Source organism: Lynx rufus, unplaced genomic scaffold, assembly GCF_022079265.1.
Source record: "Lynx rufus isolate CCGP_SWC_20201006 ecotype Redwood Valley unplaced genomic scaffold, mLynRuf1.p SCAF_10, whole genome shotgun sequence".
NCBI classification, from domain to species: domain Eukaryota; kingdom Metazoa; phylum Chordata; class Mammalia; order Carnivora; family Felidae; genus Lynx; species Lynx rufus.
Window position 1 is genome coordinate 44,007,554 of NW_025814824.1, and position 27,082 is coordinate 44,034,635.

At 35.7% G+C, this 27,082-nt stretch overlaps 1 protein-coding gene across 1 annotated transcript in view; it reads left to right on the plus strand.

Annotated features, from left to right (window-relative positions):
* DENND4C (DENN domain containing 4C) overlaps positions 1-27,082 on the plus strand; it is a 123,102-nt gene that overhangs the window by 14,375 nt on the left and 81,645 nt on the right. Inside the window, exon 2 of the mRNA XM_047064862.1 lies at positions 18,543-18,864. Coding sequence (XP_046920818.1) covers positions 18,560-18,864 — 305 coding nt within the window. The 5' untranslated portion in view covers positions 18,543-18,559. The remainder of the gene's footprint in view (positions 1-18,542; positions 18,865-27,082) is intronic.

Here is a 27,082-nt window from a genome sequence, read left to right on the forward strand (position 1 = left end):
TATTAACCCCCTCATATAGTAATTTCTTTCCTTACCCAATTACATTGATTCAGTGAAAAAAAAAAATTTAATGCCTATAGGTGTTTTGTACTATTTTGTGAGGTCAAGTTGTCAACTCCCTTGTTCCTCTCTTCCTTACTGTAATCGAGGTACAACTTCAGCCCTGATTAAATTCATTACTTTGCCAACTCTACTTCCTTCAACCTGAGCAGCTGAGCGTCACTAGAGAAAACAAACAACAGTGCTGATTGGTCTCACTTTAATTTATGGCCACAAGTTATCACTTGTGCCCCCACCATTATGTAGTCATTTTCCTGTTCCACTTTCATTACTAAGAAGACCATTTAATCTCTTTTCTTTCTATATTCTTGGCCATTATGTGTGCGTGTGTGTGTGTGTATTATGTGTGTATCTATCTATCTATATGTATATATCTTCTTCAAAGAGGTCTTCCTTGATTGCACTATAAGATCAGCCCTTGCATTACCACTTTCTTTCCCTCTGTCTTGCTTTATTTTTCTTCATAGTACTTATGTTTTCTGAAATTATTTATAAAGTTATACTTGTTTACTGATTGTTTCCCAACTATGATATAAGATCCGTACAGAGAGGCATTTGGTGTTTTCACTGCTTTAATTCCCAGCATTTAGAACAATGTCTAAGGCTCAGTCATAGGTTATTAATAAACTACAGTGATTGATTAGTAAACATAAGAGCTCTTGCCCATTGGCCACAAAACTATAAAATACTTAGGAATAATCCACTCAAGACCTGGATGAAACAAACTATGATACTTTGCTTAAAGGCTTAAAAAAAAAAAAAAGACTTGAATAAAATGGAGAGCCATACCATGCTCTTGAGTAGAGAACTTTATATTGTAAAGATGTCCATTCTCCTTAAATACACTGTTTTAGAGCAGTTCTAAAAAAGATCTCAACCCCCCTCCCCCCTGAAACTTGATAAGCTTGGATGAATAAGTCTGAAAAATCTTAAACTTCCTCTTTACTCTTTTTTTTTTTTATCTGCCAGATCAGAAAATATTTAGAGCTACTATAATTAACTATGGGTGGTATTAGCTTGGAAATGGGCTAATGAAACAAAACAGAGGTTAGATTTTACAGGATTCTATAGGATATTAGTATATGAGAAAGATGAGAAGAGAATTATTCAGTAAGTTAACCTTTCCATAATAAGTAGATGACATGGTTATAAATTTTATTCTGTACAGCGTTTTTAAAGCAGTGATACCCATTTGGTATACTTGAGGTATGTGGACCTCTTTACTCTTACAGTTAAGAATCTAGTTAACTAGGCTTTAATCCTTAGGTCAACCTTGTGTTTTATAAAATATTCCCCTCATTCCTTGACAGCTTAATTTTTTGAGCATGTTTACCTCTCTTCCTTTTTTTAAAAATATTTTTATTTCATTTTTTTAAGTTTACTACTTAAGCAATTTCTACACCCAATATGGGACTTGAACTTATGACCCTGAGGCCAAGAGTCACATGCTCTTTGGCTGAGCCCCCACCTCTCTCCCTTCTAATTTGTTACAATTTCCACTATGTATTTAGTAGTCAAATAAACTTAATAGAATTTCTTATAAACTAACACTAAATAGACTGAATGAGAGACTGAAAGGCATCAAGTACGTATGTTTTACTGGTTTGTGATATCTGTCGTAGATCTTCATGGCTGATACTGGGCTATATAAGAATTGGTGAGGTTGCCAGGTAGTAGAGTTTTTGAAACTTGTGAGGTGTTAATTTATCCCACATTCACTTTATGTTCAGTGAATAAAGTTTAGGAATGATAATCAGCTTTTAAGGAAAACAAAGGGACAAAGTCCATGGGGGAAAACTTTCAATTTATCGGGTGTTTGTTTTGCATGTCTCTTTTTGTATATGTATATGTATGTATAGACGTATGAGATATTTTAGTAGATTTTATGTTCTTCTTTTCCAACTTTATAGAGTGTTGAGTTAAATTGGGAATATTCAGACTGGCAGTTAATGCTTTCCTCCCTACTTCTTGAGTTTAAATCAGTTATTCTACCTTTCCCACTTTCTTCCATATCCCTCTATACTTTTGTTGAAATCTTGAAGGACATGAACTGCTTTTTTAAAAAAAAATTTTTTTTTTAAAAATATTTATTTATTTTTGAGAGACAGAGAGAGACAGAGCATGAGTGGGTGAGGGGCAGAGAAAGAGTGAGACACAGAATCCGAAGCAGGTTCCGGGCTCTGAGCTGTCAGCCCAGAGCTGGATGCGGGACTCAAACTCATGAGCCGTGAGATCATGACCTGAACCAAAGTTGGACACTTAACCAACTGAGTCACCCAGGTGTTCTGACATGAACTGCTTTTTAAAAAAACCTTTTCATTTTGAAACAAAACTCAGAAAAGTTGAGTCCAACTTTCAGAAAAGTTGGAAGAATATTATAATGAGCTCCCATTATATCCTTCACTTAGATTTGCCAGTTGTTAACATTTTATCACATTAACACTCTGCATAGTGTTATTTTTCTTTTTCTTTTTTTAAGCAAGCTTTATTCCCAGTGTGGGACTTGAACTTACAGCCTCAAGCTCAAGAGTCGTGTGCTGTTTTGACTAAGCCAGCCAGGGTCCCAGTACATAGATGATGATGGTTATTACTGTTATTACTGTTTTAATTTTATTTTATTTTATTATTTTTTTTTTTTAAGATTTTTTTTTCAACGTTTATTTATTTTTGGGACAGAGAGAGACAGAGCATGAACGGGGGAGGGGCAGAGAGAGAGGGAGACACAGAATCAGAAACAGGCTCCAAGCTCTGAGCCATCAGCCCAGAGCCTGACGCGGGGCTCGAACTCCCGGACCGCGAGATCGTGACCTGGCTGAAGTCGGACGCTTAACCGACTGCGCCACCCAGGCGCCCCTACTGTTTTAATTTTAAAGAGAGAGAGAGATCACGATTGGGGGAGAGGAGGAGAGGGGGAAAGAGAGAGAATCTTAAGCGGGTTCTACTTTCAGCAAGGAGCCTGACACGGGGCTCGATCCCACAGCCCTGGGATCATGACCTGAGCTGAAAAACTAAGAGTTGTATACTCAACTGTCTGAGCCACCCAGGCACCCTGCATAGTATTATTTTTTGATTAAACCATTAAAGCATGTATTTCCTAAGAACAAGGTCATTGTGTTATTCAATACAATGCTCACATTAGGAAACTCAGCTTTGTTATAAAGTTAATATATACTCTACATTGAAATTTCTCGAATACTATTCTTTTTTTAAAAATTTTAAACATTTATTTATTTTTGAGAGACAGGGGAGCAGGGGAAGGGCAGAGAGAGGGAGACACAGAATCTGAAGTAGGCTCCAGGCTCTGAGCTCTCAGCACAGAGCCCCATATGGGGCTCGAACCCACGAACCACGAGGTCTTTACTTGAGCTGAAGTTGGATGCTTAACCAGCTGAGCCACCCAGGCTCCCCTCCAATGCTATTCTTTATAACAATTTTTTGTTTTTCTTTTCCCATATTCATTCTAGGGTCACACATTGTATTTAGTTATTTATTTGGTAATTAGTTGGACAGTTGTGTCTGTAATAAGGACATTTTAATTTCTTCTTCTTTCATTTCTGTCTTATTTTCTTCCTTCTCTCTTTGGGTTTATTTTGCTATTCCTTTTTTAGGTTCTTAAAATTGAAGTTTGGATTATCAATTTGCTTTTTTTCTGATAAGTACCTAATGATATTTTTCTGTAAGCGTTGCTTTAATTGCATCCCACAAATTTTGGTATGTTTTCTTTTTGTTCAGTTCAAAATATTTTGTAATTTCCTTAAACTTCCTCTTCAACCACGAATTATTTAGTAGTGTGTTTAATTTCTAAGTATTTGGAGATTTTCCTGTTATCTTTCTGTTGTCACTTGTTTCGATGCTCAGATTTTAATCTATTTTAATCTGGAACAGTATTTGAACCTTTCTCCCTTTCATTACACTGACTTCTTTTTAGAATTTTGCCCTTTAGTTACATTTATGTATTTGTTTATTTGATTCAGTTATAGCTGACATACAATGCTACATTAGTTTCAAGAGTACACAATAGTGATTCCACAGCTCTTTATATTATGCTGTGCTCACCACAAAGTGTAGCTACCGTCTGTCACTATACAACACTATTACAGTGCTATCGACTATATTACCTATGCTGTGCCTGTCGTCTCTGTGACTTATTCATTCCATAACCGGAAGCTGTACCTCCCACTCCCCTTCACACATTTTACCCATCCTATCCTCCCCTGTAGTAACCATCAGTTCTCTGTATTTGTGGGTCTGTTTCTGCTTTTGTTTATTTTCATTCACGTTTTTAGATTCTACATATAAGTGAAATCATGTATGTATCTTTCTCTGTCTGACTTATTTCACTTAGCACAATACCTTCCAGGTCAATCCATGTTTTTGTGAATGGCAAGATCTCATTCTTTTTTTATGGCTGAATAATATTCCATTGTGTATATATACTGCATCTTTATCGATTCATCTATCAATGGACACTTGGGTTAGTATCTTGGCCATTGTAAATAATGCTGCAGTAAACATAGGGGTGCATATATCTTCTTGAATTAGTGTTTTTCTTTGCTTTGGTTAAATACCCAGTAGTGGAATGATTACATCATGTGGTGTTTCCATTTTGAATTTTTTGAGGAACCTCCATACTGTTTTCCATAGTAGCTGCACTAATTTACATTCCTACCAGCAGTGTACAGGAGTTCCTTTTTCTCTGCATCCTTGCCAGTGCTTGTTATTTCTTGTCTTTTTGATACTCCCCATTCTGACTGGTGTGAGGTAATATTTCTTCATGGCTTTGATATGAATTTCCCTGATAATTAGTGATGTTTTCATGTCCTTATTGGCCATCTGTATGTCTTCTTTGGGAAACTGTGTATTCACATCCTCTGCCCTTTTTTAATTGTAGTGTTTGGGGTTTTTTTGTTTTTTGTTTTTTTTTTTTTTGGTGTTGAGTTGTATAAGTTTATATATTGGATATTAGTCTGTTATTGCTATATCATTTGCAAATATCTTCTCCTATTCATTAGGTTGCTTTGTCATTTTGCTGGTGGTTGCCTTTGCTGTGAAAAAGCTTTTTATTTTCACGTATTCCCAATAGTTTATTTTTTGCTTTTGTTTCCATTGACTAGAATTTTCCCGTTTGGTTTGAGGTTGTCTAACTCCTCGTGATTACATTAAGGTCATGTGTTTTTATTTTTTATTTGTTTATTTATTTTAAAATTTGTTTATTTTGAGAGAGAGAGAAAGAGAGAGTGTGCGCAAGCAGGAGAGGGGAAGAGAGAGGGGGAGAGAATCCCAAGCAGGCTCCACACTGATGCTGATGCAGGACTTGATTCCACAAACCTTGAGATCATGACCTGAACCTAAATCAAGAGTTGAATACTTAACTGACTGAACCACCCAGGTGCTCCAAGACTATGCATTTAAAAAAAATCAGGAATAGTACATAATTAATGCTGTCTGCATGGTGCATCATATCCGAAGGCATGTAATAATAGTTTGACAATCATTAATGATGTTGATTTTGATTACTTGGTTAAAGTGGCCACCAGCTTTCTCTGGTGATATATTTTATTCATTTGTAATTATTAGTATAACTGGAGAAAGAGCTTGAGATGGTACAAATATTCTATATCCAACAGTCTTCCTCCCAGTGGTTTTAGCATTCACTGATAATTCTTGCTTGGAACTGAATACTGAGATGATTATAAAATGTTTTTTTTTTTATCATCCCTTTCATGATTATTGGTTGGCATTCTGAAGAGCCTTCCTTCTTTCCCCTTCATTCATTTATTTTATAATTTCAGTGTGGACTCAAGGCTTGAAAAAAAAATCAATGTGAGGGGTGCCTGGATGGCTCAGTCTGTTAAGTGTCTGACTTCAGCTCAGGTCATGATGACATGGTTCCTGAGTTTGAGCCCCGCATTGGGCTCTGTGCACAGTTCAGAGGCTGGAGCGTCCTTTGGATTTTGTGTCTCCCTCTCTCTCTGCCCCTTCCCCACTTGTGCTCTTTTTCTGTCTCTCTTTCAAAGATAAATAAACATTAAAAAATAATCCATGTGTTATAATCCATTAGTGTCATTCATTTTGATGCTACAATTATTCCCATTTTGGCCAGTGGGAGACTCTTCAAGCTAGTTCCTGTGCCTTTTTGATAAGGGACCCCTATTAGTTTTTGAGCAGTGCTTTTTTTTCTTCTTATATAAGATGTTCTAGGTATACCTTGTGTTTTTCCTGGCCAACCTTGGAATTGGTCATTTCTCCAAGAACGTCTAGTATCGTTTAGTTCTTTTTTCATTCCCTTCTATGTGATTATATTATCAATTTGATGTACAGTTAGGTTTATTGGCTCATATATGATTAATGGTGAAGTTAGGTATTTAACCAGGTGAAAGAATTTTTTGAATGGAATTTAGAAATTGTTCTTTTCTAGACTTTTAATCATTAGAGTGAATATACCCTGCTTAATGTGTTTTGTTTGAATTTAGCACTGTTTAAGAATTCTGAATCAGTTGCCAATATTTTAAAACTTGGAGATTTACACAAAAACCCTGATTTCTGGCTTCTTTTAAAAAGGCAAAGAAGAAATTCTGGTCCAAGTCCATTTGGCAACAATTGGATGGATCTGACGAGTAGTGGCTGCCTGTGTTCTCTAGTTCCCACGACTCTTCTATCCTGCCTGACCCCTTTAAGGCATTTGTGTTTGCGGCCTTTCTCTACAGCTCTCCTTCTTTACAAAACTTTCAGTGACAGGTGCAACAGTAGAGAATTACACTGCTTTGTGTTGGAAAACAGGAACTGATTTTGTCCAAAATGACTTATTTTTTTCAATTTTGTAGTTCCATGACCCAGCCAGTGGAGCTGATGTTGATAATGCTTTGTAAATGGAATCTCCAAGGCCCTATTTTAAATTGCTTAAATGTAGCAAATAACTTTGATAAAACTGTACTCTCTTTGCGGTTTAAGTGAAATTTACCATTCATTCTGCATGGTTTGGAACACCAAGGAACACACAGATATTTTTGAAACTGTTAGAAATCTTTTTGTTATAGTGAGAGAACTGTGTAAACTACATTTAGCTTTATAAATTGAAGTTATTGACATTTTGTTGATGTCAGTAGCATATATTCATTGAAATGAATATATAGTATTCTAAACAGTAGGGTGAAACTAAATGGATTCTGAAAGATTATTTTAGCAGTAGTGGAATATAAAATATAATTATTAGACTATATATCTGTTAGTTTAAAAAACCATTTTAATTTTTTTTCAAAAAATTTGAAGCTTTTTCAAAAGCTTTTGTTAATACATAGTAATTTTTACCAGAGATAGAGAAAACCATTTCATAATGATACAGAGGTCAGTTAATCAAAAAGACATAACAATTCTAAATGCTTATGCCCTTAATAATGGAACTTCAAAATACATGAAGCAAAAACTGATAAGAGTTGGAAAGAAAAATAGACAAATCTACAATTATAGTCAAAATTTTAATATTTTAATAATATTTGATATTTTAATATTTTAATAGTAGTATCTTCTTAATAATAGAATAAGTGGACAGAAAATCAGCAAGGATATAGTAGACTTGACCAACACTATTAACCTACTTGATTGACATTTGTAGAGGCCTCTGTCCATCAACAGTACACATGCTACAGTGCTAAAGTTCACATGGTATATTTATCAAGATAGGCCATATTCTTAGCCATAAATCCATTTTTAATAAATAAAATAATTCTAGTCATGTATAATATATTATCTGACTACAGTGGAATTAAATTAGAAATTAATAACCAAAGATTCTTGGAAAATTCCCAAGTACCACATTTGGAAACTGAAAAACATAAATAGTCCATTGGTCAAAGAAAATATTTTAGGAAAGGAAAGTTAATAAGTGTTTTGAACTGAATAAAAAGAATACACAACATACATAAATTTGTTAGATGCCACTAAAACATTACTTGGTGGGATTATACCTACAATAGAGAAGAAGAAAGGTCTCAAATCAATGACCTGTTTCTACCTTAGAAACTAGAAAAAGAAGAGCAAATTAAATTCTACATAAACAGAGGAAAGGAAATAATAAAGATCAAAATAGAAATCAACGAAATATAAAACAAAAGCAAGAGAAAAATTAATGAAACAAAAAGCTTGTTCTTAAAGAAGATGAATAAAATTGATAAATTTCTAGCCAGACTGGCCAGGAAAAAAAGAAGACACAAATTACTAATACTGGAAATGAGAGAGGTGACATCACTACGTATTCTACAGATATTAAAAGTATAATAAGGAAATATGAACAACTTTGTACCAATGAATTTGATAACTTAGATGCAATGGACAAATCCCTTGAAAGACACTGCTATGTAGACTGAATGGTTGTGGCCCCCCATCCCCACCCCATTCTTATGCTGAAACCTAATCCCCAGTGTGATGATATTTGGAGGTGGGGCTTTCGGAGATATTTTGGTCATGAGGGCAAAACCCTCATGAATGGAATTAGTGCCTTTTTGGAAAGGGATCCCAGAGAGATCCCTTGCTCCCTTCTGTCATGTGAAGTTACAGGGAAGTTAACAGCCTTCTATGAACTAGGAAATCAGCGTCAGTAACAATACAATCTGCCAGTGCCTTGATCTTGGACTTCCCAGCCTCAAGAATTACGAGAAATAAATTTCTGTGTTTATAAGTCACTCAGTCTGTGATATTCGTATAGCAGCCTGCATGGACTAAAACAGATGCAAACTAAGAAAGGAAGTAGATAACCTAAATAGCCCTATATGTGTTAAAGAAATTGAATTTATGGTTAAAAACCTACCTACAAAGAAAACTCCAGACCCAAATGATTTTGCAGGTGAATGCTGCCAAACATTTAAGGAAGAAATAATACCAATTCTATACAGACTCCTCCAGAAAATTGAAGAAGAAATTCTTCCCAGCTCATTTTATGAGACTATATTACCTTGATAGCAAATCAGTTAAAAACATTACAATTAAACAACAGACCAGTATCCTTCAATTAATGTATATAAAATTTCAAACAAAATTTTAACAAATATAATTCAAGAACATATAAAAGCGATAATATATCATGACCAAGTGGGGTTTATTTCAAGAATGCAGTGATTAGAAACTTGAAAATTAATCATTGTAATTCACTGTATTAAAGATAGAAAAATATATCACCTCAGTAGATGCAGAAAAAGTGTGTTATAAAGTCTAACATATCTTCCTGATAAAAGTCTCAGGAATAGAAAAGAACTTGATAAAGAGCATTTATGAAAAACCCACAAATAACATCATATTTACTGATAAAAGACTGAATACTTTCCTCATAAGATTAGGAACAAAACGAAGATGTCTACTGCCAACATTTCTCTCCTTTAAAATTTTTTAAAAAATTTATTTAAGTAATGTCTACATCTAACATGGGGCTCAAACTCAAGACCCTGAGATCAGGAGTAATGTGCTCTACTTACTGAACCAGCTAGGTGTGCCTCTTTTTACTTTTTTTTTTTTTATCAAAGAAATGTGTATTAAAACAACCTCCTTATACCAATTTTACTCTAACACAGTAAACAGAACTACAATTATGATACCCCTTGGACTATAGATACGTTACTGTTGCCATGCTAAATTGGTATTTTTTTTCAAAAGGCAAGAAGGTAGCATATAATAATTGGTATGCATATGTTTATATACTCTGATCTAGAAAGCTGATTTTGGAATTTACTCTGTAACTTAACTGAAGCCCAGATTAATGTGGAGAGATGCTTATTGAAGCATTCTCTCTTTTTTTTTAATTGTGGTAAATATACATTACATTTATCATTTTAACCATTTGTAAGTAAACACTTCAGTGGCATTAACTACACTGGCAGTGTTGTATAACCATTGTCACTACTGTACCCAAATCTTTTCCATCATCTCCAGCATAAACTCTATACCCATTAAACAGTAACTCTCCATGCTCCCCTCTCCTAGCCCTGGGTAACCTCTATTTTACTTATGTCTCTATGAATTTATCTGTTCAGTGTACCTCATATAAGAACCATATAATATTTCTCCTCTGTGTCTGGCTTATTTCATTTAGTTTAAGGTTTTTCAGAGTTCATCCATGTTACGGCATTTATCAAAATTCAATTCCTTTTTATGGCTGAATAGAATTCCATTGTATAGATATATTACACTATGTTTATCCATTCATTTAAAAAAATTTTTTTTTTACGTTTATTTATTTTTGAGACAGAGAGAGACAGAGCATGAATGGGGGAGGGTCAGAGAGAGAGGGAGACACAGAATCCGAAACAGGTTCTAGGCTCTGAGCACAGAGCCCGACGCGGGGCTCGAACTCACAGACTGCGAGATCATGACCTGAGCCGAAGTCGGATGCCCAACCGACTGAGCCACCCAGGCACCCCTATCCATTCATTTTTTGATGGATATTTGGGTTGTTTTTACCATTTGATTATTGTGAAGAATGCTGCTGTGATTAATGATGCTGAGCACTTTTTCAGGTGCTAATTGGTCATTTGTATATCTTCTTTGGTCAGCATTTCTCTTGAACATTGTAGTGGATGTTCTACCTCAGACAGTAAGACAAGAAAAAGAAATAAAAGACATCTATATTGCAAAGAAAGAAGTAAAATTAGTCTCTATTTGTGGACACATTATCTATGTAGAAAACTTGATGGTACCTACAAAACTCTATAACTCATAAGCAACTGTATGAAGATCAAGATACACTTTGTACAAGGTCAAGATATAAAAAGCAATTATACTTCTATGTAGTAGCAAAGAATAATTGGAAATTGAGTTAAGGAAACAATGTCATTTACAATAGCATTAATTATTATGTACATAAGCAAAGTCTGATGATGTGAAAGACATATGCTATAAACTACAAAACATTGATGAGAGAAATGCAGAGATAAACCTTGTCTGTGGGTTTGAAAACTCAGTATTGACAGCCCTCCTTAAATTGACCTACAGTTTCAACACAATCCCAGTTAAAATCCTAGTAGGCTTTTATTTGGGGTAGAAATGGACCAGCTGATTCTAAAATGCTTACTGAAATGCAAAGGAGCTAGAATAGAATAGTCAAAAGCAATTTTGAAAAAGAACAGAGTTGAAGACTAACATTTCCTGATTTCAAGATTTATTATAAAGCTACAGTAATTGTGGCACCTGGGTGGCTCAGTTGGTAAAGCGTCCAACTCTTGATTTTGGCTCAGGTCATAATCTTGCAGTTCATGAGTTCAAGTCCTTCATCGGGCTCTGCACTGACAGCACAGAGCCTGTTTCTCTCTCTCCCTATTCTCCTGCTTGTGCTCTCTCTCTCAAAATAAATTAATAAATAAAGAAAAGCTACAGTAATCAAAATCATGTGGGACTGACAAATAAACAAATAGATCAGTGGAATAAAGAAACCAGAGGTGGGACACCTGGGTGACTCAGTTGGTTGAGCATCTGACTTTGGCTCAGGTCATGATCTCAGGGCTCGTGATTTCAAGCCCCACATCAGGCTCTATGCTGACAGCTCGAAGCCTGGAGCCTGCTTCACATTCTGTCTCTTTCTCTGCCCTCCCCTACTTGTGTGTGCACTCTCTCTCTCTCAAAAATAAACATTAAAAAAAAAAAAGAATCCAGAGATAAATATAAACATGTTGGGCAATTTTTTTTTAAGTTTATTTATTTATTTTGAGAGAGAGGGAGGGCAATCAGAGGAGGGGCAGGGAGAGAGAGGGAGAGAGAGAATCCCAGGCAGGCCCTGTGCTGTCATTGCAGAGCCTGACGTGGGGCTCCATCCCATGAACCGTGAGATCATGACCTGAGCCTAAATCAAAGAGTCAGATGCTTAACCGACTGAGCCACCCAGGCACCCTGGGCATTTGGGTTTTGAATAAAGATACAAAAGCAATACAGTGGAGAAAAGTTAGTTTTTTCAACCAGTGGTGCTGGAAAAATTGGATATCTGTATGTAAAAAGTGGATCTTGATTCATACTGAACACCATATGTAAAAAATTAACTCAAAATGTATCATAGACCTAAATATGAAACTTGAAATTATAAAACTTTAGAGGAAAACATGGGAGAAAACCTTTGTGACCTTAGACAATGATTTCTTAAATGTCATACCACAAGCATGACCCATAGAAGAATTAGATTGGTAAATGAGACTTCATAAAAAATAAAAACTTCTGCTTTTCAAAAGGCACTATTAGAGTGAAAAGACAAGAAAATACTTGCTAAGTATATGCTTGATAAATGACTTGTCTACAGAATATATAAAGAACTTTTCAAAACTCAAGAATGGCTAACAGCCCAAGTAAAAAACAAGCTAAGATTTGAACAGAAATTTCACTGAAGAAAATTCATGGATAGAAAATAAACACATGAAAAGGTAGTTAGCATCACTAGTCATTAGAAAGATACAAATTAAAACTATAAAGTTTCACTATAGGCATGTTATAGTGTCTGTTAAAAAGACTGACCTTATACAACTTTAGAGAGGATGTGGAACGACTGGAACTCTCATAAAATGGTACACTCTAGGAAACTGTTTGGCAGTATTTTAGAATTACATATACCTAGCAGGTAATCCAGTCCTTTCCTCTTAGGAATTGACCTAAGATAAATGAAAGCATTTGTCCATAAGGCTAATATATGGGTGTTTATGATAGCTTTATTTATTTTTTTTAAGTTTATTTATTTATTTTGAGAGAGAGAGAGTGTAGGGAAAGAGATGTGTATTTTGAGAGAGAGAGAGAGAAAGAATTCCTAGCAGGCTCCGCACTGTCAGTGCAGAACCCATTGTGGGTCTCAAATTCACAAACCATGAGATCGTGACCTGAAGTGAAACCAAAAGTTGGACACTTAACTGACTGAGCCACCCAGGTGCCCCAGACAGCTTTATTTATAATAACTCCAAACTTAAAATAACCCTATTAAGGTATTAATATTATTAACAAAGATAATATTAATAAAGGTAAATAGATAAACATTGTGGTATACTCAACAGTGGAATACTACTTAGTTATAAATAGCAATGAGGGAGGGGTACCTGGCTGGCTCAGTTGGTAGAGCATGTGACTTTGGATCTCAGAGTTGTGGGTTTGAGCCCCATTTTGGTGTAGAGATTAATTAAAAAAATATTTTTTAAATATAAAAAGGAATGAATTATTGATATAAACACAAACATGAATGAATCTCAAAACAATTATGAAAAAAGCCAGAAAAAAAAAGAATATATACTGTATGATTCTATGTGTATCAGTTCTAAAAACTATATGACAGCAGATAATTCATTGCCTATAGAGGGAGGGATAATTGCCTATAGAGGGATATAGAGGTATAAGAAAATTTGGAGGTTTTTTTTTTTTTTTCAACGTTTATTTATTTTTGGGACAGAGAGAGACAGAGCATGAACGAGGGAGGGGCAGAGAGGGAGGGAGACACAGAATCGGAAACAGGCTCCAGGCTCTGAGCCATCAGCCCAGAGCCCGACGCGGGGCTCGAACTCACGGACCGCGAGATCGTGACCTGGCTGAAGTCGGACGTTTAACCGACTGCGCCACCCAGGCGCCCCGAAAATTTGGAGTTTTGATGGGTATGTTTACTATCTTGATTGTTAATGGTTTCACAGGTATATATATTTATGAAAATTTACCAAATTTTACACTTAATATGTACATTTTATTGTGTGTAAATTATACTTAAAGTTTTTATTTTTATTTTTTAATATGAAATTTATTGTCAAATTGGTTTCCATACAACACCCAGTGCTCATCCCAACAGGTGCCCTCCTCAATGCCATCACCCACTTTCCCCTCCCTCCCACCCCCCATCAACTCTCAGTTTATTCTCAGTTTTTAAGAGTCTCTTATGGTTTGGCTGTCTCCCTCTCTAACTTTTTTTTTCCTTCCCCTCCCCCATGGTCTTCTGTTAAGTTTCTCAGGATCCACATAAGAGTGAAAACATATGGGATCTGTCTTTCTCTGTATGACTTATTTCACTTAGCATAACACTCTCCAGTTCCATCCACGTTGCTACAAATGGCTAGATTTCATTCTTTCTCATTGCCAAGTAGTATTCCATTGTATATATAAACCCAAACTTCTTTATCCATTCATCAATTGAAGGACATTTAGGCTCTTTCCATAATTTGGCTACTGTTGAAAGTGCTGCTATAAACATTGGGGTACAAGTGCCCCTATGCATCAGCACTCCTGTGTCCCTTGGGTAAATTCTTAGCAGTGCTATTGCTGGGTCATAAGGTAGATCTATTTTAAATTTTTTGAGGAACCTCTGCACTGTTTTCCAGAGCGGCTACACCAGTTTTCATTCCCACCAACAGTGCAAGAGGGTTCCAATTTATCCACATCCTCTCCAGCATCTATAGTCTCCTGATTTGTTCATTTTAGCCATTCTGACTGGCATGTGGTGATATCTCAGTGTGGTTTTCATTTGTATTTCCCTGACGAGGAGTGACGTTGAGCATCTTTTCATGTGTCTGTTGGCCATCTGGATGTCTTCTGTAGAGAAGTGTCTATTCATGTCTTCTGCCCATTTCTTCACTGGATTATTTGTTTTTCAGATGTGGAGTTTGGTGAGTTCTTTATATATTTTGGATACTAACTCTTTGTCCAATATGTCATTTGCAAATATCTTTTCCCATTCCGTTGGTTGCCTTTTAGTTTTGTTGATTGTTTCCTTTGCAGTGCAGAAGCTTTTTATCTTGATGAGGTCCCAATAGTTCATTTTTGCTTTTAATTCCTTTGCCTTTGGAGATGTGTCAAGTAAGAAATTGCTGCAGCTGAGGTCAGAGAGGTTTTTTTCCTGCTTTCTCCTCTAGGGGTTTGATGGTTTCCTGTCTCACATTCAGGTCGTTCATCCATTTTGAGTTTATTTTTGTGAATGGTGTAAGAAAGTGGTCTAGTTTCAACCTTCTGCATGTTGCTGTCCAGTTCTCCCAGCACCATTTGTTAAAGAGACTGTCTTTTTTCCATCGGATATTCTTTCCTGCTTTGTCAAAGATTAGTTGGCCATACATTTGTGGGTCCAATTCTGGAGTCTCTATTCCATTGGTCTGTGTGTCTGTTTTTGTGCCAATACCATGCTGTCTTGATGATTATAGCTTTGTAGTAGACGCTAAAGTCTGGGATTGTGATGCCACCTGCTTTGGTTTTCTTCTTCAATATTACTTTGGCTATTTGCGGTCTTTTGTGGGTGCATATAAACTTTAGGATTGCTTGTTCTAGCTTCGAGAAGAATGCTGATGCAATTTTGATTGGGATTACATTGAATGTGTAGATTGCTTTGGGTAGTATTGACATTTTAACAATATTTATTCTTCCAATCCATGAGCACAGAATGTTTTTCCATTTCTTTGTATCTTCTTCAATTTCCTTCATAAGCTTTCTATAGTTTTCAGCATACAGATCTTTTACATTTTTGGTTAGGTTTATTCCTAGGTATTTTATGCTTCTTGGTGCAATTGTGAATGGGATCAGTTTCTTTTTGTCTTTCTGTTGCTTCGTTATTAGTGTATAAGAATGCAACTGATTTCTGTACATTGATTTTGTATCCTGTGACTTTGCTGAATTTATGTATCAGTTCTAGCAGACTTTTGGTGGAGTCTATTAGGTTTTCCATGTATAGTATCATGTCATCTGCAAAAAGTGAAAGCTTGACTTCATCTTTGCCAATTTTGATGCCTTTGACTTCCTTTTGTCTGATTGCTGATGCTAGAACTTCCAACAGTATGTTAAACAACAGCAGTGAGAGTGGACATCCCTGTCATGTTCCTGATCTCAGTGGGAAGGCTCTCAGTTTTTCCCCATTGAGGATGATATTAGTGGTGAGCTTTTCATAAATGGCTTTTATGATGTTGAAGTATATTCCTTCTAGCCCAACTTTCTCGGGAGTTTTTATTAAGAAAGGATGCTAAATTTTGTCAAATGCTTTTTCTGCATCGATTGACAGGATCATATGGTTCTTTTCTTTTATTAATGTGATGTATCACATTGATTGATTTGCAAATATTGAACCAGCCCTGCAGCCCAGGAATGAATCCCACTTGATCATGGTGAATAATTCTTTTTATATGCTGTTGAATTCGATTTGCTAGTATCTTGTTGGGAATTTTTGCTTCCATATTCATCAGGGATATTGGCCTGTCCTCTTTTTTTTTTTTTTACTGGGTCTCTGTCTGGTTTGGGAATCAAAGTAATGCTGGCTTCATAGAATGAGTCTGGAAGTTTTCCTTCCCTTTCTATTTTTCGGAACAGCTTGAGAAGGATAGGTATTATCTCTGCTTTCAATGTCTGGTAGAATTCCTCTGGGAAGCCATCTGGTCCTGGACTCTTATTTGTTGGGAGATTTTTGATAACTGATTCAACTTCTTCACTGGTTATGGGTCTGTTCAAATACTCTATTTCTTCCTGTTTGAGTTTTGGAAGTGTGTGGGTGCTTAGGAATTCGTCCATTTCTTACAGGTTGTCCAGTTTGTTGGCATATAATTTTTCATAGTATTCCCTGATAATTGTTTGTATCTCTGAGGGATTGGTTGTAATAATTCCATTTTCATTCATGATTTTATCTATTTGGCTCCTCTCCCTTTTCTTTTTGAGAAGCCTGGCTAGGGGTTTATCAATTTTGTTTATTTTTTCGAAAAACTGACTCTTGGTTTCATTGATCTGCTCTACTGTTTTTTTTAGATTCTATATTGTTTATTTCTGCTCTGATCTTTATTATTTCTCTTCTTCTGCTGGGTTTGGGGTGTCTTTGCTGTTCTGCTTCTATTTCTTCTAGGTGTGCTGTTAGATTTTGTATTTGGGATTTTTCTTATTTCTTGAGATAGGCCTGGATTGCAATGTATTTTCCTCTCAAGACTGCCTTCTCTGCATCCTAAAGCGTTTGGATTGTTGTATTTTCATTTTCATTTGTTTCCATATATTTTTAAATTTCTTCTCTAATTGCCTGGTTGGCCCATTCATTCTTTAGTAGGGTGTTCTTTAACCTCTAAGCTTTTGGAGGTTTTCCAGACTTTTTCCTGTGGTTGATTTCAAGTTTCATAGCATTGCGGTCTGAAAGTGTGCATGGTATGATCTCAATTCTTTTATACTTATGAAGGCCTGTTTTGTGACCCAGTATGTGATCTATCTTGGAGAATGTTCCATGTGTACTCAAGAAGAAAGCATATTCTATTGCTTTGGGATGCAGACTTCTAAATATATCTGTCAAGTCCATCTGATCCAATGTACCATTCAGGGCCCTTATTTCTTTATTGATGCTGTGTCTAGTTGATCTATCCATTGTTGTAAGTGGAGTATTAAAGTCCCCTGCAATTACCACATTCTTATCAATAAGGTTGCTTATGTTTGTGATTAAATGTTTTATATATTTGGGGGCTCCTGTATTTGGTGCATAGATATTTATAATTTTAAAAAGCACATAAAATCCTTGGAAATACTTAAAACTGCAGAAGCTTAATTTTATTTTTAGAGGTGCCAAATTTAGAGATTATAGAAAGAAGTCTTGACTCAGCGTTCATATTCTCTGGGTTTCTACCATATAGTACCTAAGTCTCAATGTGTGTTTTATATAATTTTGTCTTCTTTGGTTACAGTTTTTTATGCTCTGTTTGGTATTTATGTATGAAATATTTAATGATTCCTAAACTTCCTTAGTTTACATGGTGTTTCCAGAAAGTTTCTTAGCCAGAAGGAACAGACCCCTAACTGGATTAAGAGACTAGTTTGATTATATTTATTACCGTTACCTCTATTTTTTTGTCTTAGATCTTGACTTAATTCATGATGAACTCAATTCATTTGTTTAAATGTGGTTAGCTCTAGGAATTCTGTAACCTAAAAGAGAATGATTTCTGAGGCTCCTGAATGGCTCAGTTGGTTAAGCATCCAACTCTTGGTTTCTGCTCAGGTCATGATCTCACAGTTCGTGAGTTCAAGCCCTGCATCAGGCTCTGTGCTAACAGTGTGCAGTCTGCTTGGAGTTCTTTCTCTCTCCCTGTCTCTGTGCCCTTTCCTCCCTCCCTCTCTCCCGCCTGCCTGCCCGCCCTCTCTCTCTCTTTCAAAACAAATAAATAAACATTAAAAAAAAAAAGATCTTTCTTAAAAAAAAAAGAATGATTTCTTAAATGGTCTGAATATTGCTCATTAAGTGCATTTTGCTGAAAGCAGAGCACCATAGCCCAACTCTGACACTTTAATAATTCTTAACAGAGCCTCGGCACACGAAAGGATCATAGTTGCCTTGTAAATGAATTGATGTTGTAAACTTGTATTTTATAGGAGGTAAAAACTGACATGATACCAAAACAGGCTTCTTCTATAGAATGACAACAATTTGATTATAAATCCAACTGGAAAGTATGCTAGTTGATCACTGTTAACTCAGGAGTATTTTAATTTTAATGAGTCAAGATAAAGTATTTTCTTTAATTGACGTCTTTTTTCCTTTTTTCCTTTTGTAGGAAATACAATAGCAGCCATGATAGAAGACAAAGGGCCAAGAGTGACTGACTACTTTGTTGTGGCAGGTCTCACTGACACATCTACTCTTTTGGATCAAGAAATAAATCGTTTAGATACTAAGTCAACTGGGCCTAAAGCTCCAATTACAGACATTGCAGTTATTAACAAATCTGCTGGGGAGACAGTACCTGAAGGTTACACCTGTGTTGAAGCCACTCCATCAGCTCTCCAAGCAAATTTGAACTATGGAAGTCTGAAAAGCCCCGAACTTTTCCTCTGTTATAAGAGAGCAAGAGACAAACCACCCCTTACCGACATTGGGTATGGTGACTTATTTTCTTTTGCTATAGTGAAGGAAATAACACTATTTAAGGTGCATGGGAATAGAAATTTGAATTTTTTGATAGTTCTATTATTTGTTACTTCAGGATCAAGTTAGTAAGATATTACATATCTCTATCCACGCTTACTGAATTTCTCTGCATTGTACTTGAATCATGAGATCATTTCCTTTCAAAAGCATATTGAAATGAAGGCATTAGAGCCTGAAATGTGATTCCATTTCTGTTGTACTTATCAGATAAGCGTATTAATTAAACATAAAAGAACAAGAAGGTATAATAAAAGATTATATTTTTAAGGAGCTACTTGGGTTATGTGGTGAAGTTTTGTGAAGCCCTGAACTCATTTAACAAAGGAGCATTCCTGTTTTAAAAAATGTAATTGTGTTGTGTGGTTTTAAATGCCAGGAGGGGGGAGGTATTTACCATTTAGAGTGAGTGTAGTGGTTATGAGGTATTAGTATCTAGTCCACAGCCAGGGAAGTACATTTTTTGTAAAAACTTTTATCCCAAAAATGTCTACATTGACTCTTTTGTAAACAAGCTATGTTTTTAGAATACCTATAATACTTGTCATGTATACATGTCATTTATTAAGCTGTTCTGTTTATTACAATTATCCTCAGTTACTTAAAACATACAGGTATTTGAGAACATCTTAGGAAGTTTGGGATCAGCTTGTCCATTTATGCAAAACATGAAGTCAGAATTTTGGTGGGGATTGCATTTAATCTATAGATCAATTTAGGGAGTACTGCCACTTTTATACCACTAAGCTTTCTAACTTTTGAATGTGAGATCTCTTTCCCTTTATTTAGGTCTTTAATTTCTTTCAGCAGTGTTTTGTAGTTTTTAGTGTATGAGTCTTTCACCTCCTTGATTAATTTTATTCCTACATATTCTTTTGGGTTCCATTAAAAATGGTATTTTTTTTTAATTTCCTTTTTGGATTATTCATTGCTGTTATATACGAACATAGCTGAATTTTAATTTTATATGTTAATCTTATACCCTACAACTTTGATGAATTTGTTAGCTCTCATAGCTTTCTTTTGGATATTTGGGGATTTTTTTAATACATAGGATCATTTCATCTGTAAGTAGAGCTAGTTTTTCCTGCTCCCTTTGCAGTTTGTGTATTTTCTCCCTTGTCTTACTGCTCTGGTTAGAACTTACAGTACAGTGTGGAATAGCAGTAGCGGAAGAGGCACCTATGTCTTATTCCTGATCTAAGGTGGGAAGCTTTCAGTCTTTCACCATTGAATATGGTGTTAGGTGTGGGTTTTTCATAAATGCCATTTATCATGTTAAGAAAGGTTCCTTCTACTTCTGATTTTATGAGAGATTTTATCATGAAAGTGTGTTGCATTTTTTCAGATGCCTTTTCTGTGTTAATTGAGATCATGCAGATATTTATTTCCTTCTTTCTATTGTGATGTATTACATTGATTTTTTATGTCAAATTTCTTAGTATAATCACAATACCACACCGTAAAAATGATTATTTAATATCATCATACGTCCAAATTTCCCTGATTGTCCCATGGAGTTGTTCTTTTTGTTTGTTTGTTTGTTTGTTTGTTTTTTAAATGGTTGCTACTTTTTCTGTTAATAGTTGTGCAGATATTAAGAAAGATAGTGAGCTGTTCCATTTGGCCACTGCTTGGTTGTACTCATCACCTCCTCTACTTTTGCAGTAGAGCTCTGGTGAAATGGTCCTAAGGTCCTCGCTATGTTCAAATTTCCAAAGTCAGAGGATGATTTGTCCTTATCTTACTTGACTTTTATGTAGCATCTGTTTAACTTCTTAGTATTGGCCACCCTGTTTAGCTTCTGTGATTTTCCTTCAAGTCAATACAGTTAGGATGGTGGTCATACAACTTTGTATATACAGGTGGTTGAGAAATGATTGGAATTTGATCAATAGAGGCTTTTTTTTGAAAGCTTGACTTTAAGAGAAGATAGTACTGGGCCTTGCTGTTCAAGATGTAGTCCTTGAACCAGTATCATCTGTAGGGCTTGGGAACATGTTAGAAATTCAGAATCTCAGGCACTGCCCCAGACCTACTGAATCAGAATCTATATTTTCTCAAAATTCCTAGAAGCAGCAGTTGAGGATACCTGGGGGGATGAGGCAATACGGAGTCATGGGCTGTTTTTTACCTTTCTTCCAGGGGATAACCTTGAACATCTTTATTTGAAGGGGAGAAACCAATGGAAAAGAAAGGGTTGAAAATATAGGAATGAGGATATATTAGAATAAAATTCTGAAACAGATTGAAGGGATAATGTCAACAGCATAGGTGATTGGATTAGCCTTTAATGGGAGGGACTTTTGAGAATGGGCAAGGGGGTTAAATGGGTAGAAACATAAGTTATTGGTTCTGGGGGAGTAATTCAGGACATGTAATGGTTTTACTGTCAGTGCTTTTCATTTTCTCTATGATTTTATTAAGATAGGTAATAGCTATAGAAGGATGGGTATAGGGTAAAATTTTGGCAATATTCATGTCAGTTGAAGGGAATCAAGCCAGGGACATAACATGTTTCAGGCCTCACTGTTCACTGTCAGCCAGTTATTCTTAAAGGCCATCTTTTCATATCCTTTTCTTCATACCGGCCCCCCACTCCCATACAATTGTAATTGAAAGGATGTGAATCTTTCAGAGATTGTTGTTGCTTGTGGTTCAGGGGCACAACTTAAAAATAAAATGATGACTTAGATAATTATACTTACATACTTTCAGGTTGCAAGTGGCTCTTTCATACATATCTAGGCTTGTTATGGTAGTTTATTAATCCAGGTTTGCTAGAGTGTAGGTTGAATTGTCTTTTAGTTAATCATAATTGTAAATTTTTCTTCCAGATCAAATAATTGTGGGGTGCCTGGGTGGCTCAGTGGGTTGAATGTCCAACTCTTGGTTTCAGCTCAGGTCATCTGTTGCTGTGGGCTGAGCATGGAGCCTGCTTGGGATTCTCTCTCTCTCTCTCTCTCTCTCTCTCTCTATCTATCTCTCTCTCTCTCTCTCTGTCTTTCTCTCTCTCTCTTACTTGCTCTCCTGCCACTCCTCCACCCCCGATATATGTGTGTATGTGTGTGTGTGTATGTGTGTGTGTGTATATATATTAATATCTGGTGACTGAAATATTTTGACCTGTGTGTGTGTGTGTGTGTGTGTGTATATTAATATCTGGTGACTGAAATATTTTGACCTGTCTGCCCCACCTTCCATTTAAGCACACTAGTGAGGTTTGGAAAGCCTATGGCCACTACAAAGGCAGGTACCTAGTTCATTCAACTGTTCATTCATTCATTCATGAAATACTCTTGTCAAACTTCTGACCTTTTTGCCTTCTAAAAACTGAGATGAGCTATTTATTAAAACTAATTGTTTTTTTTTCTGGAAAAAATTAAGTTAAAGTATGTAAGATCTGATAATCCCCTGTAATATCAAATACTCTATAAAGTATGATTTAAATAGTACAGTATATTATTTTATGTGTCAGATGTGTGTATTAAGATGAAGAATCACAGACTACTGTATACAGTCCTTATCTTCCTCTACTTATCAGATTCATTGACTTTCAAATGAATTTTTCTCCAGCACTTTTGTTTTTTTTTTGAAAAAAAAATTTTGTTTGAAAATTTTCAAACATACAGAAAAGTTAATTGAATATTATAATAAATACCAGTATCCTTTCTTCCTGAATGATAGACTATATAATATAATGAACAGTATACTTTCTACCTAGTTTCAACAAATTAATGTTTTTCCATATTTTTGCTAAACTACTTGAAAGGAGGCTGGAGATACCATGACAATTCTCCCATGAATGCTTCAGTGTGCATCCCTTAAGACATGCTCCTATATAACAATGGTATATAGAAAATTAATAATTCTGTCATATTTTCAATATCTGTTCCCTATCCAAATATTCACAATTATCCCAAGAATATCTTTTACAACCTTAAAAAAAAAATATTCAGGGTCCTGTCATCGTTTATCCATTGCATTTGGTTATTTATTTATTTATTTATTTATTTAATCCATTGCATTTGGTTATAATGCCTCTTTAGTCTCTTTATCTCTCCAACATTTTAGTATTACGTATTGACATTTTGAAGAGTCTTGGCCAGTTGTCTTATAGAATGCCCCCCACACTACTCGGTTGGTTGAGCGTCCATCTCTTGGTTTCAGCTCAGGTCATGACCTCACGGTCTGTGGGTTCGAGCCCTGCCTTGGACTCTGTGCTGGCAGTGCAGAGACTGCTTGGCATTTTCTCTCCCTTTCTCTCTGCCCCTCCCTCACTCAACATGCATGCTCTCTCTCTAAAAACAAATTTAAAAAAACTTTGAAAAGAAGTTTTAGAATGCCTCACAGTCCAGATTTATCTGATTCTTTCCTCATTATGTTGTTTAATTTGTTACCTTATCATCAGTATTTCCTATCAGTTAGATGTGAGTTTCAAACGTGGATGGAACTGGAGAGTGTGATGCTAAGTGAAATAAGCCATACAGAGAAAGACAGATACCATATGGTTTCACTCTTATGTGGATCCTGAGAAACTTAACAGAAACCCATGGGGGAGGGGAAGGAAAAAAAAAAAAAAAAAAAAAAAAAAGGACGTTAGAGTGGGAGAGAGCCAAAGCATAAGAGACTGTTAAAAACTGAGAACAAACTGAGGGTTGATGGGGGGTGGGAGGGAGGGGAGGGTGGGTGATGGATATTGAGGAGGGCACCTTTTGGGATGAGCACTGGGTGTTGTATGGAAACCAATTTGTCAATAAACTTCATATAAAAAAAAAAAGCCTAATTTAAATTTATGTTAAATATTTTGGCAAGAATACTTACAGGTAGTGCTGACACCAGGACAGCAGGTAGTGACAGACTGTCCGATAATTAGTGATATTAAGTTCAGTCACTTAAGTTAAGATGGTAATTGGGGCGCCTGGGTGGCTCAGTCAAGTGTCTGACTTCGGCTCAGGTCATGATCTCGCAGTCCATGCGTTCGAGCCCCTCGTCGGGCTCTGTGCTGACAGTTCAGAGCCTGGAGCCTGTTTCAGATTCTGTGTCTCCCTCTTTCTCTCTCCTCCCCCGCTCATGCTCTGTCTCTCTCTTCTCAAAAATAAATAAACGTTAAAAAAAATTTGAAAAAAGAGATGGTAATTGCCACATATCTATGGTAAAGGCATTTTTATTTTATTTGTTATTTGTGGAGTTGTGGGCATTGTTTAAATATCTTGTTCCTTGCTCTTTTACACTTCTCATTTTTTAGCATCCATTGATCATTATTTGAATTAGATCTTGCATGGGTGGGTTGGTGGGGGATGTAAAATGAGACTTTTCTAATTCATTTAAAACATAAAATTTTTAACTCATTTTTCTTGAAGAGATTGAGTGGAGAGCTTTCTTATTCTCTCTTGTTTTTTTATTGTTTCAAGAATAATTAAAACTATGGATTTTAATTTATTCCATGTGATAACAATCTATTCCAGTCCTTATTCGGTTTGCTCAAATTGTCTCAGGTTTGGCCAGTGGGATCCCTTTCCAGCTGACTGCTTTGTCAATCAAAATCTAGAGCTATATGTATTCATTGTTACTGAGGTGTCTATTTTTATCTCTATTTTTTAAATCATGAGTTCATATTAACATTTCAAGATCAAATTTAACATTAAAGAACGTTTTCTTAACTCATTTTGGATTGTATCTTGTTTCTCTTACACCTAAAATCTTGGTTCTTAAATCATAAACATGTTACTTATTGCTTTATCTTATATACATAATTTCAAAATTACAATATCGCTATTACTACCAATAGTAAACCTGTTTACTGAGTTCTTGCCCCTAGAATAAGACCCATCAAGCATTTACAGAGTACTTACTGTGTTAAAAAATTATATGAAATAGTATTTTTTTAAGTTTATTTTTTTATTTTGAGAGAGAGGAAGAGAGAGAGAATCCCAAGTAGGCTCCACACTGTCAGCGTGGAGCCCGATGCAGGGCTCGAACTCATGAACTGTGAGATCATGACCTGAGCCAAAATCAAGAATCAGATGGATGCATAACCAACTGAGCCACCCAGGTGCCCCATGAAATAGTATTTCTTATATGGTTATGTTACCAATTTGCTATGCAGTTAGGTTCATCTGTTTCTATTTGTGTTTCATTTGTTTAAAAAAATTTTTCTCTTAATATGGAAAATGTAATAGTTCAAAACATGTAAAAAGCTATATTTAGGGAAATAATGCTTCAGTCTTTATTTTCTCTACTTTCTTCTCTATACTTTCTGCCCTCCCTTTCTCTGTTAATGTAGTTTCTGATTTATCCTTTTACTGTGTGTTTTTACAAACATAAAAAGGATTTTTAATTCTTCCTCTTAAACAAAATATAAATACTGTGGTCACTATTTTAAACTTTGTTTTTTTCACCCAACAGTGTATTTCCATATCTGAACATGGAGATCTTTCTCATTCTTTTTTTATAGCTCTATAGTACTTATTTCTGTGGATGTATATACTTTGTTCATCCAAACCTCTATTGATGGACATTTGGGTTCTGTCCAGTCTTGTGCTATTACAAGAATGCTTTAGTGAATAACTGTGCATATATTATTACATATTTGTGGAAGTATATTTTCAGGTAGCCCTAAAAGGGAATTGCTGGGATAAAAGATAAATGCATTCATAATTTTGTTAAATGTTCCCAAATTTCTCTCCATTGTGTCCCATCATTTTATTCTCCCACCATCAGTATATGTAAGTGCTGCTTTCCCCACAGTCCCATCCACAAAATAGGGGATCAAATTTTTGAATTTTTGTCAGTCTCATAGTCAAGAAATGATGTGTCAGAGTAATTTTAATGAGATTAAGCATTTTTCATATGTTTAAAGACCATATCTTTTTAGAAACGGTTTTGGCTTCTTTTTTGATACATACGTATTTGTTGTTTTTTTTAAAGGACATTTTTATGTATTAGAAAGGTAAACTTTTTGTGAAATAAGTCTCCAAATGTTTTCTCCAAGTTTATAATTTGTCTTTTGACTTGTGTTTTTTGTCATGTAAAGTTTATTTGATGAAGTTTATTACTCCTCTTTATTGCTTCTAGATTTTGAGTCATAGTTACACTTTTCCCACTGCTAGGTTTTCTTTCTTTTTATATTTTATTTTAGAGGTGTGTGTGAGCAGGGAAGAAGGGCAGAGGGGGAGAGAGAGAATCTTCAGCAGGCTCCATGCTCCGTGCAGGGCTGGACATGGGGCTCGATCCCACCTCCCTGGGATCATGGCCTGAGCCGAAATCAAGAGTCGGACGCTCAACCAATTGAGCCACCTAGTTTCCCCTGATTTTCTTTTAGTACTGGTATGGTTTCATTCTTGACATTTATCTCTGTGATCCACTGGGAGCTTTTTCTGGTGTACAGTGTGAAGTACAGATAGAATTTTTTTCCCCAAAATGGCAATTCAGTTATTCAAGCACTGCTTATTAAATTAAAAAAGGTCCATCTTGGGGCGCCTGGGTGGCTCAGTCGGTTAAGCGTCCGACTTCAGCCAGGTCACGATCTCGCGGTCCGTGAGTTCGATCCCTGCGTCGGGTTCTGTGCTGACCGCTCAGAGCCTGGAGCCTGTTTCAGATTCTGTGTCTCCCTCTCTCTGCCCCTCCCCCGTTCATGCTCTGTCTCTCTCTGTCTCAAAAATAAACAAACATTAAAAAAAAAAAAATTAAAATAAAAAAAAAGGTCCATCTTTCCAGCAGTATTTTGAGATGTCACCATTATCATACTAGATTATTTTTGTGTTCGTTGTTCTTTCTGTTTAGTGATTTGCTAATACTATCCTGATTTAAATATAGAGGCTTTTTATTTTAATATTTAGTTGGGTTCTAACAGCTTCATTGACATATATAATTCAGATATCACACAATTCAACCATCTCAAGTGTAGAATTTATTGGTCTTTAGTATATTCACAGATTTGAGCAGCTGTCATCCCAGCCAATTTTAGAATATTTCATCACCCTAAAAGGAAACTGCATATTCATTAGTAGTCACTCTCTGCTACCCCTTTCTACTCTCTAGCCCTAGGCAACTACTAGTTTACTTTCTGTCTCTATAGACATGCCTATTCTGCACATTTCCTATAAATGGAATCATACTACATGTGGCCTTTGTTGATAGGGTTCATGGATTTGTGCCACATGTTAG